The sequence below is a fragment of the Cajanus cajan genome, chromosome 6 (assembly GCF_000230855.2).
Source record: "Cajanus cajan strain Asha chromosome 6, NIPB_CcT2T_4, whole genome shotgun sequence".
Classification (NCBI taxonomy): Eukaryota; Viridiplantae; Streptophyta; class Magnoliopsida; order Fabales; family Fabaceae; genus Cajanus; species Cajanus cajan.
This window is the reverse complement of record NC_138522.1, coordinates 41,429,300-41,440,176: the sequence shown is the minus strand read 5'-3', so window position 1 is coordinate 41,440,176 and position 10,877 is coordinate 41,429,300. Positions and strand designations below refer to the sequence as shown.

General features: G+C 31.1%; 2 protein-coding genes across 7 annotated transcripts; one reads left to right on the top strand and one right to left on the bottom strand.

The window, feature by feature from the left end:
• Nucleotides 1-912: 912 nt before the first annotated feature.
• LOC109810762 (uncharacterized) lies at nucleotides 913-4,785 on the top strand. Of its 4 annotated transcripts, none has more exons than XM_020374318.3 (6): nucleotides 913-1,035; nucleotides 2,403-2,478; nucleotides 2,620-2,796; nucleotides 3,414-3,512; nucleotides 3,867-4,109; nucleotides 4,248-4,785. In XM_020374318.3, the coding sequence occupies exons 2-6, from the start codon at nucleotides 2,404-2,406 to the stop codon at nucleotides 4,584-4,586; spliced, it is 933 nt and encodes a 310-aa protein (XP_020229907.1). In that variant the 5' UTR covers nucleotides 913-1,035; nucleotide 2,403; the 3' UTR covers nucleotides 4,587-4,785. The 4 variants fall into 4 exon arrangements, with proteins under 4 accessions (XP_020229907.1, XP_020229904.1, XP_020229905.1 ...); XM_020374315.3 differs by having other exon boundaries at nucleotides 928-1,087; XM_020374316.3 differs by having other exon boundaries at nucleotides 941-1,082.
• A 272-nt stretch (nucleotides 4,786-5,057) lies between these two features.
• On the bottom strand, nucleotides 5,058-9,155 carry LOC109810761 (2,3-bisphosphoglycerate-dependent phosphoglycerate mutase 1). 3 transcript variants are annotated; one of them, XM_020374308.3, is made up of 10 exons: nucleotides 8,962-9,155; nucleotides 8,622-8,691; nucleotides 8,226-8,487; nucleotides 7,627-7,850; nucleotides 7,170-7,288; nucleotides 6,910-7,066; nucleotides 6,455-6,556; nucleotides 6,239-6,358; nucleotides 5,477-5,533; nucleotides 5,058-5,397 (listed from the first exon to the last, which is right to left on the bottom strand). In XM_020374308.3, the coding sequence occupies exons 2-9, from the start codon at nucleotides 8,622-8,624 to the stop codon at nucleotides 5,489-5,491; spliced, it is 1,032 nt and encodes a 343-aa protein (XP_020229897.1). In that variant the 5' UTR covers nucleotides 8,625-8,691; nucleotides 8,962-9,155; the 3' UTR covers nucleotides 5,058-5,397; nucleotides 5,477-5,488. The 3 variants fall into 3 exon arrangements, with proteins under 3 accessions (XP_020229897.1, XP_020229903.1, XP_020229901.1); XM_020374314.3 differs by having other exon boundaries at nucleotides 8,670-8,691; XM_020374312.3 differs by lacking the exon at nucleotides 8,622-8,691.
• Between the last annotated feature and the right edge of the window lie 1,722 nt (nucleotides 9,156-10,877).

The window sequence follows — 10,877 nt, the reverse complement described above, 5'->3', positions numbered from 1 at the left end:
GAATAATGCAACTTTGGAAAAACTAAAACAAAGAACTGCACAAAACTATTCTTCGGAAAAACAAAAAGAAGGAACTAGACAAGACGAACTCCAACATTGGCTAAGAATTCATTAGCCTCCCAAATATCTGTGAGTGAAAGAAATAGAAAAGGGACTATTCACGATTAATCAACACAGTCGGCACATGCAAGACAAATGTTGTTGAAGAACACGAATCCGAATTAATTGATGATCTCAACAACATGAGGGTTATCCATTTCGATCGCAATAAATAACTCTCACCAGTATTTCTTATTACTCCCTTCATTTTTTTTGGTTTGAAGTTTAAAATTTATGTACAAGAAAATGATTAATATTTTAAAGTATTTATTACTTATTTTTTTATTATACCTTTTAAATAATTGGAAAAGAAATAAGTATATTAAAAATGAATAAACATATTATTTAGTGAACACACATTAATTATCAAGGTTAAAAATATATAAAAAAAATTAATGATTATAATAAATCATTAATTTTAATAAAATAACAATAAAATAATGATAAAACAACTATCAATAAAAAATGGATGGAGTAAATAAGTAAAATATGTGTATTTCTAACGTGTATCACTATTTATACATGCTAATACTTCTTTAATATTTAGAAGGGTCTTAGGAAGAAAGATATATTACATCTTTAAGCATTTTGGTTTATTTTTAAAAAAAAAACGAAGAAAATATAAGATATTTTTTAATAATATTTTGATTTATATATGCTTCCCCTAAATATTTAAATAAATTCATAATTCCATGCCATCTCTCTTAATAAATATATTTTTATAAAATAAAATCATTTTATCATAAATATTGATGTAATTAATAAGTTTTCTAAATATGAATTAATAAATGGTGTACTACTATTTTTGTTTTCACATGCAGACCGCTTGATATGGATCACATTAAAATGGGTAAGTGTAACTGTGGCTGTGGCAGAATGCATTAAAAGAAGAAGCAGAAGCAGAAGCAGAATTCACACTCCAACCGAACTCACAAGGTTATAGTTTTCTGGCTTCCACTTTCTAAATATTGTATCCATCTCAGGTCAGGTGAGATATCTTAGAAGCTACTTTTTTTTCTTCTCTCTATTTCTTTGCAAAAAAATTTCAGTTTAGTGTTGACTCCCCCGACTTTTAGTTACACATGAGTTGTGTCTACTATATCCATTGATTTAAGTGCTCAATGATTGGGTTCTGTGCTTAGTTTTTCTTAAATATTACGTTAATCTTATGCTGTCGGTTTTATGCGTGTTAATATTCTTTGTAGTTAAGTTTTTTTCCCGTGTGCCCGTGTGCCTTACGTTGCAAAGGGTATACTTTACCTGTAAGAAACAAAGCGAATGTGAAATGTAAATGAGTCATGATGCACTAGTAATCTAAAATTGATTCAATATGGTATAAGGGTACACGTTACTGGTTAGAAACAATGTGAGCTAATGTTAATGAAATATTGTCAAGATGCACAATTAATCTAAAATTGATTCAATTTGATGTCAGTAACTTCCAAATGGTATTTATTTGTATATGCTGTGTACGTGGTTTGATGTGGGTTTTTTTTTTTTTAATCTTGCTACTCAACCACTAAAGTGAAGCTCAATGTTTATTTATTGTTATGTTTTATTGTTTCGTGCTTTTTGGGTTACTTTTTTGGATCTCAAATTGTTTTAATTAAAAAAATTATATTACTTAACTTTATAATAAACACACAGTGATCTTATTTTTCTAAAAATATATATAAAAATAAACTGAAGAAAATGAAGAGCGTGTCTGGAAATAATAGTTTTTTTTCTTTAGACCATAGGTATAATCTTGTTTAAATTGAATAAGATTACTAAGGAGGACAAAACTCTCCCTCCAAGTATGCATGAAAATAGTATATGAGTGAGGTTAAGTTTACATATACAACATGACATAACATAAGACTATAAGCCGTATTCCTAACAAATGAAATGAACTTGCTAACAAAATTGAGCTAACTGTGGGTTAATTTAAACACCAACTCTGGTAATATGAACTCTTTGACCTAAGTGGCTATAAAATGAACGCAACATTTCAATGAAGTAACCAGAAGTAACAATATCCCAGAGTTCACTTTGGTACCTCAAAGGTTAGCTTTGTGTTACATCGGGGGAAAACATAGGTTTTGTTGAAGGTAACTTATCTTTATAGTTTATAGTTATACAGGAAATTACAGGTTAGTCTGCATAATGAGGTATTGTATAAAAATGTAGCAGTATGTCATTGTTGATTGTTATGCCGTAATTATTTGGAAAGAAGGAGAATAACTATTACTAGGATAAGTTGCTACTCACCATTCCGGTGTTTAACTGTAAATTGATAATTTTATGTCTCTTTTACTGAACAGTATGAGTCAGGATCTGAAGAAAACTGCCTCTAACGGTCACGAGAAAATGCTAATATCACAAGAACAGCATGCAAAGGTATGTCCAGTTATATATTTTGCATTCTTTGCATATTAACAAAATACTTTTACAGTTTTACTCGTGTTGCATGTGAAAATATCAAGCCACAATGTTATCAGATATAAAGGATGTAACTAAAAATAATTTGCTTCCTTCCAGATCAATGAGGTGAGAAGTTTGATAGGCCCGTTATCAGATAAGGCATCTGTGTACTGTTCTGATGCATCCATCTCAAGGTATTTAAGGTCACGAAATTGGAATGTCAAGAAGGCAACTAAAATGTTGAAACAAAGCCTAAAATGGAGAAAAGAATACAAACCTGAAGAGATCCGCTGGGTAAGTAACTACTTTTCTTTTAATGCATTTCAAGCGATAATGCATGACCGGGATGTTTCCTTTTTCGGTAAAACTAGGTTGAGGCCTACTTGAATAAACTTTTTCATAAGCACTTTTAGAAGGAAAAGTAAAATAATTTTCTTCATAAGCAAATTTGTAGAAGTTCTCATATTACTTTAAAAAATTACAAATTAGTTTATACATAAGTTTGTTTTAACTTATAAAGAAACTTATTTCATTTTCTTCTCTTTTTTTTTTTTTCCTTTTAGAAGTGTTTCTTGAGAAGTTTACCTAAATAAGTCCTAAGAATAGCTAAACCGAATATACGTTATCCCTCTATTACCGTGAGTCCATCACTCTCTTCAGACGAGTTGAGAGAATGCCTGAGGAAACAGCAAAAGAAGTGCTCACAGGCTCAGCCATATCTACTTGCCTTGTTTTTGGCTATATCTAAGCAATATTCTACATAAACTAGCAGCAACTGATTATTTTGAAATTTTGTTCTTAAGATTGATCAACTAAATCTGGTTCATTATTGTCTCTCATGGAATGTATGATCTGGACAAGCTCTAGAATTTATCACTTTTCACGCATTGTAATGTTTTTCCTTAATGCAGGAAGAGGTTGCTGAGGAAGCAGAGACAGGAATTATGTATAGACCAAATTATCATGACAAGTATGGGAGATCCGTGCTTGTAATGAGACCTTGTTGCCAGGTTTCTTCTGAGAATAATTTTCAATCTCTATCTTGTTTAATTTAATGAGGGTGTAATCATGTAAAAGTCACACTCAGCGATTGGAATGAGTGAAAATGGAAGAGTGAGAATAGGCGATGTATTCAGATATACATTGTGTCCAGCTACCATGTGATTTTTCATTTTCAGTTGAAGAAAACACTCTTGAATTTTACACTATACATAACAGTGCTGACCCATTTACTCTACTTTGAAAATGATTCAAGGGTTTATGGATTCTACATGTATATTAGTTAGGACTCGATTTATTAACACTTTTTAAGAGTAATATCATCCATGTTTTTATTTCATTTGTCGTCTTCATCTGTACTGCAGAACTCAAAATCAACACAGGTACAGGTTAAGTATTTTGTATACGTCATGGAGAGTGCCATTTTAAATCTTCCACCACACCAGGAACAGGTGGTCTGGATGGTAGATTTCAAGGGTTTCAAGTTGTCAGATATATCATTCAAGGTGACACGTGAAATTGCCCATTTATTGCAAGAGTATTATCCAGAGAGGCTGGGTTTGGCAATAATGTACAATGCGCCAATGATCTTTCAATCATTCCTCTCGGTAATTAAATAGAAGGCTTTTCATTATAAAACTTGTATCTTATGTATGGTGTTTATATATACACACACATGATGCTTTAGTAGATCATGAATCTAGTACTAGTACTATTTTGTAATGTGAAAGAGTGAATTGCTGCAGATGGTAAAGCCCTTTGTAGAGGCTGAGACTTTCAATAAAGTGAAGTTTGTCTATTCCAATGACCACAACACACAGAAGATTATGGAGGATTTGTTTGATATGAATAATCTTGAATCTGCATTTGGTGGGAATGGTGTCACTGTCACAGGAGATGACATAAATAAATTTGCTGAGAGAATGAAAGAGGAAGACAATAAGAAACATTCTTTCTGGACACAGACCAAGTCTCTACCATCAGTTGCACATAATGCTCCTTTAGATTCGGTCAGGTTAGATGCAGATTCTGATGCTTCTAACAATGAGAAAAAGGACTGTTCCCCTGTTCCTATCAAACCCTGATCAATACATCTTGGTTGCTCGGACGAACAGAAATTCCACGGCATTGGAATGATAATTACATACTTAAATCAGTGTTGAGTCAACTGTAATAATGCAGAAAGATGTCATGACACTCTAGTTTGAAACCTAGATTTGAGACACCTAGTGTCAACTTCATGTATGATTTATGATGATAAATATTTTTGCCTTGTGGCTTGAAGCTTCTGAACTTTGAAATAGGCAAGAAATGGATGCTTATGCGCCAGCTTCTCATCCGATTGGCAATATTTTTCCCCATCAGTAGGGTCAAATTTTAAGTAATTTTAACAAACTAAAAATAAATAAAACCTAGTACTACAACTTATGTTTTAAGAAACAGTTCAGTTTAGTTTTTTTTTTGTTCACCCCTAATCAACATCAGTTTTTTTATCTTCATCGTGCAACTCGAAAATGAGATGTATAAGAGTTATGTAATCGAGGATAAGTAGGAAGTTTACATAATAAAACTTTCAGAATATCCAGTAAAATTCACATTAGAACTGATTTACAATTATAAATAAATTATAATAATGGACCTGAACTGCAAGTGTTACAGCGTTTCCACATTTATAACATGCATCAACAACGAGTTCATGGAAACAATCACTCGCCTATAAGATAAATATACATAAAAATGGGAGTTCGTCTCCATATATACTGATACAAAACTGTAATCACGCATCGGAAACAACCTAGCTTTAGGACAAGTGCATATTCTCTACACCTAACATCGAAAACATCTTTCCCTTTGTGATTCAACTGTGACATTTTTGATTGACTGTAAATGTATTTCCTGAAACAGTGAGAGATAATGGAATGTAGCATATTAAGATAGTAGCAAAAGAAGAAGAAAATAATCAATGAATGTTTACCTAAACATTATATCATTGGAACTTCTCATCCAACTTCTGCCTGTAAAGAGCCAAACGCTGGGAACAAGTAAACTTGTCAGTGCCTTGCAAATGAGTTAAAAAGAAAATTTAAGGACCTTAATTTCAACATCATAATAGGGCATCAACCAGGTAGCAGATGATTGATGATTAATGACTAATAATAGATCAGAGCTACCAGAAAGTGCCAACTTCATCTGTATACATATTTAACTTTCGTGCTCACTATGAAAGTGCAGTCAGAATTTTGAGGAACGAATGCCACTTTTTCTGGCATCAAAGACATTCTACAAGTTCACATATAATTGAGTTTGTGAGAAACTATTTACTGCTTATTTTCAGTTACTAGTTCGTGCTGCCCATTCTAATCAACCAGACTAGTTCAAACCAATGGAAATACTTTAATAAGAAATTCAGCCAGTCAAGGTGCAACAGTTTTCTACCAGGTTTAGAAAAAATTGAGACTTATCAAAAACACGTATCAAAAAAAACACGTAGACATTAAAACACGTATCAAAAAAATCATAATATGTAATAATGTAGCAAATAGAGACAGAAGACAAATAATTTCACAATCCAAATCATTTTGACATTCTATTCAATCTATTGCTAGAGGACTGCAAGTGCCATTGCAGCCTTCCAGACAAACAATATCCATCCTTAAAACTTTTACGTTTCATTAACAAAAAGAAAAGAAAAAAACATCTTAAAAGGGGGATATAAAAGCTGATATAAACTGCATACCCTAGTATAGGCATAAACTCCAGCTTCGGAAGGTCCTATGGGACTCCCCCTCCTAATGAATCTGCCCTCTTTGAAAATGTAAAGCATGGGAATTCCAGTTGAAAGCTCCAAACTAATGACCTGATGAAAGGAGAAAGAAAAGAAAATCATGACTATGTACGGTCATATATAAGCTTGAGAGTTAAGAGCCACAATAATTTTGAATACTCAAGTCACCTCTTGTGAAGTTAATTTATCAAGGTACATGATAATGGATCTCAATGAATTCCCATGGGCTGAAATCATGACATTCTTTCCAGATAAAAGTTGAGGTTCAATCTGCAGCAGTGATGTCAATGGGATCATTCCTTGACCAATGTTATGTGATGACAACAACCATACCAGAAATTTGGCCATACAACATATATAAACTACATACATACTTCCTCTCCGGTATATATAGGCTTGGAGCTACATTAGTCCCATAAACATTAAACATATAGCACATATGTAACTAAACTAAACCAGAGCTACTGAATTGATTGGAATATCTAGTTTAAAGATTCACCACATTTGTCTGGAAAACTTGATCATCAAAGTTAACATGGAAAAATGAGGAGGGGAGAGGAGAAGTAAATTACTAATCAGAATTTGAATAATATAAATGCACAAAGAACTAAATTTCCACTTACTTGGTCTCTGAAATAGGCAACTGCTCTTTGAGCACACATTTCCAAACTTTCACCGTTTGGAGGAGGTATGTCATAACTTCGTCGCCACTCATGGACTTGTTCTTTCCCATATCTGTCTGCTGTTTCTTGCTTATTGAGACCCTGCAGTTCCCCATACCTGAAATGATAAAAAATTATGATATACCAATAATATGTTAATGTTATTCCTGACATTGTAAAGCAGAAATTTCAAACGCTGAAAACAGGAAAAAGATTACTACATTCTTTCATTTAGTTGCCAAGATGCTATGACCGGAATGGACTGCTTTTTTGTATCTTCACTATACACTTGACTCCATGACCTTGCTTGTTCACTTTCATTATGCATAATGACAGGGACCTGCTGGGAAGAAGTTGGTTAATGTTTAGGAAATAACATTTTAATACTACACTGCAACAGATAAAATTATTTCTTCCAATGGTCTACACTAGAGTTTAGTGTGCTATTATGTACGTTCTCAGAATCAAGAATAGCAAAACCTGTCAATTTTTCTGTGGACCAATTTTCTGGATTTTGGTCCTAGTATAAATAGATCAAAACTCCTTTGTTTTCAGTTAAGCTCAAGTGATTTGGAGTATGACATGCCTACTAATATGCCCTAAGTTTTCTAAAGAAAGAATATTCACATATTGTGTCAGTTGACACCTGAAGACAGTTATGAGGTATCCATTAGTTACCTTCCCTCGACGGTGCTGGGTCATGGCAAGCATGGCTGTCATTTGTGCACGAATCAAGGCTGATGTAAATATGACATCAACAGGAATGCTGCTAATTCTTTTTCCAGCTTCAATTGCCTCATCTATACCCTTCTTGCTTAGTGGAACATCAACACAACCTGTGAATAAGTTCTTTTCATTCCACGATGACTCACCATGCCGAATAAGAATTAAGGCTGCTTCATCTGAGTTGGAACATAATGAACAGAAGTTAGACAACATCCAACTGACAACTTGAACTACATGAATGTCGCAACCACTTCAAACTTTGTGAATCCAATTTCAAGAAGCAATAAACATGGAGAAATTTGGCAAAGAAGGATGTCCAACAATAAATATAAGGACAAAACTTAAACAAAGTATTATAAATACTGTTGGTGTTATTCTTCAATCAGAATTGGAGTTTCGTCTAGGTAATATAAGTAAATGCATATTACCAAGGCTTCCGTTTAATATAAATGCATATACCTGAGATGAAACATTAATTTTGACCGGAAAACAACACTAACAATACCTTTGAGTTTTGTCCTAAATATAATTGACAGGTGCGTTTATCTTACTTGATTTCTTGTGAGTGTCACCAGCGTTGCTTCTTGAAGGGGACAACACTGGATCAACCACTGCTGTTTGTGAAGCTAGAATTGCACCACAATTCCTCTGGCCAGAGCTACTTCTCCTCGACAAGCCATTACTACTGACGGAATCCTTTGTCACCAATCTTACATAATTGTTCTGAAGTTTTTGATGATGATTAAAATTATTCAAATAAGAATGGGATTGCAAAGTGCCAATAGCCTGGTAATATGCTTCAGCAGCCATTACCTAAAAATTGAAAAGAAAAAAAAAATGAGTAAAACAAAACCACTTAGAGTTGAATATTCAGAAACAGGGCAACATTGCTAGGTTGCTGTGGTGCACAAGATACGCAAGTCACAACATGTAGGTTTATTTAGTACCATGATGTACCCTCAAATGTTTGAATCAAGGAAACACCAACTACGTACTTGCTTGGAAGAATGTCCAACGCTGGAAACAAAAAAAATAAAAAAAATAAAAAAATCTTCCTTGCTTCACTATCTAAATTATCACAGGGAAACAAAAATCCTGCCCGGCATTCAAACATCCCGTAATTATTTAAAAAACGGTTTCAAATACAGAAATAGCAGATCTATGAAGGGAAGATAACAACGAAAATGGAGAAATCCGACGTAGAAGAAATATGAAAAAAAATCCTTTTTATTTGATTTGCAATAAGTAGGGAGTCGAAAATGAGGAGAAGAAATGGAAAGAGCGTACCCCAGATGCAAGTGATGGAAGAAAAGAGTGCGTAGAGTGAGTTTATGATTAGAGAAGCGAAAGACAGTTGAGTCCAAGGAAGGGAAGGAGGAGATGTCGATTTTGACGTTGGAATGGTAGCTGTAATTCTCAACTGGTATCACAATTGACAATAGAAGGATAAATGGTGGTAGGTAGATTTAGTTGTGTTCAAAATGTGGCATATGCTGTTGGACAAATAAAAGCTGAAAAAATCAAAAGAACTGCCACATCTAATCAAACCGTTTAATAATCAAACCTTCCAAACTAAACTACTATTATCTTTTTCATTTTTTGTGTGTCTATTCTTGCTTTTCTCTGTCCTTCCATTTTTTCAAAGATTATTAATTTATCAAAAATAATAAATTACTGATGATGGTGTCAAAGAATTTTATATACTTGCAATAGGTTTAGAATAAAACTCACCTCTCTCAAGAGTGAGTTTGAATTTAAAAGAAAGAAAAAACTAATAGTGCAAGTGAGGTGAGAGAGTCTAATATTAACATGTGTGCTAAAATTGTATTTGACCTAAAAAAAAAATTTCTCCTTAAAACGAAAACCCGGGTCAAACACATTTAGATAAAAAAAGCTTTTAAAAAAATTACTTTTTTATAAATTAAAAGAGGGGAACAGTTTTAGAAAGAAAAAAAAAACTAACTGACATAACTTTTAAAAATAAGTTGCACATCTTAACCTTCATCTTTCTCTCATCCTAAATTAATTTATGGGGGACAAATTAACAAATATTTAAGTTTTAAAAAACTTTTAAGCTAAAATTACCAGACAACTTTTATATTTTATTTTTGAAACTCTTATTTCGAATTTCAACTTTAAAATAGTTATTAAATCATGGATAGTTGTTGAACCATTTTATATTATACTAATATTTTAGCATATCTAATGTACAAACTAAATATTTACTATATTTAATTAAAATAGATAATAAATTATATAAATAAATATTATATTTAAATATATAAGTTATATTTAAAAATTAAATTAGATAAAAAATAATATTTTTTTTTGCAAATTCTCTCTTTAAAGAAAAATCTTTAAGAATATTTTTACGAAAGATAGAAGTGAAAGTTTAATATATAGGAATTGATATATAAATTATATTTAAAATTAGTATACATAAATATTTTTAAACACATAAATTATATTTTAGATTTATGATAAATAATTTTATTGTTAAAAAATTATTTTTATTTATTAGTAATTTAATTTGAAATATCAATTATATATATTTAACATGAATATTTATCTTCCGTAAAAGTGTTTTTAGAAAAATTTTTTCAATAAGAGAGTTTGTAAGATTTTTTGAACTTCTTATCTAATTTAATTTTTACTTATCATAATTATTTATAAATTAAATATTAATATTTTAAAATAATTCATCAATAACTATAACTAATTTTTTTTATACAATATAAATTATTTATCATAAATTTAAAATATAATTTATATATTTAAAAATATTTATGAATACTAATTTTAAATTATATATATATATATATTGAAACAAATTATTTATTTATGAACTAAATATTAACTAGTATTTTAATATGTTTAATATACAAACATATTTATTATATATGATATAAATAAAAATTGAATGAGATAAGAAATTAAAAAGAATTCCTACAAATCCTTTCATTAAAGAAAAATTTCTAAAAATACTCTTGTGTAAAATAAAAATTTATATTTAATATATAGAGATTAATTTAACATGTTTCTTCGCGCAAAATTATTTTCAACTTGAGATGTGAGCAATGCATATAATTGCACTATTTTTTTTTTTTTTTTTTGTAGAATTAATGTTTTGAGACTGATTCACAACCTATAAGATTAAATTTTATGCATAAGAAGTATAATTACAATAAGCCAATAATTGAGTT

Coding starts and splice junctions, on each gene's coding strand:
- LOC109810762 (XM_020374318.3), top strand. CDS start 2,404: ATGAGTCAGGATCTGAAGAAAACTGCCTCTAACGGTCACGAGAAAATG. Junction 2,479..2,619: donor CACAAGAACAGCATGCAAAG/GTATGTCCAGTT, acceptor GCTTCCTTCCAG/ATCAATGAGGTGAGAAGTTT. Junction 4,110..4,247: donor TCTTTCAATCATTCCTCTCG/GTAATTAAATAG, acceptor GAATTGCTGCAG/ATGGTAAAGCCCTTTGTAGA.
- LOC109810761 (XM_020374308.3), bottom strand. Junction 7,289..7,626: donor CCCAGCACCGTCGAGGGAAG/GTAACTAATGGA, acceptor TCTTCCCAGCAG/GTCCCTGTCATTATGCATAA. Junction 5,534..6,238: donor GAGTTTATGCCTATACTAGG/GTATGCAGTTTA, acceptor ACTTGTTCCCAG/CGTTTGGCTCTTTACAGGCA.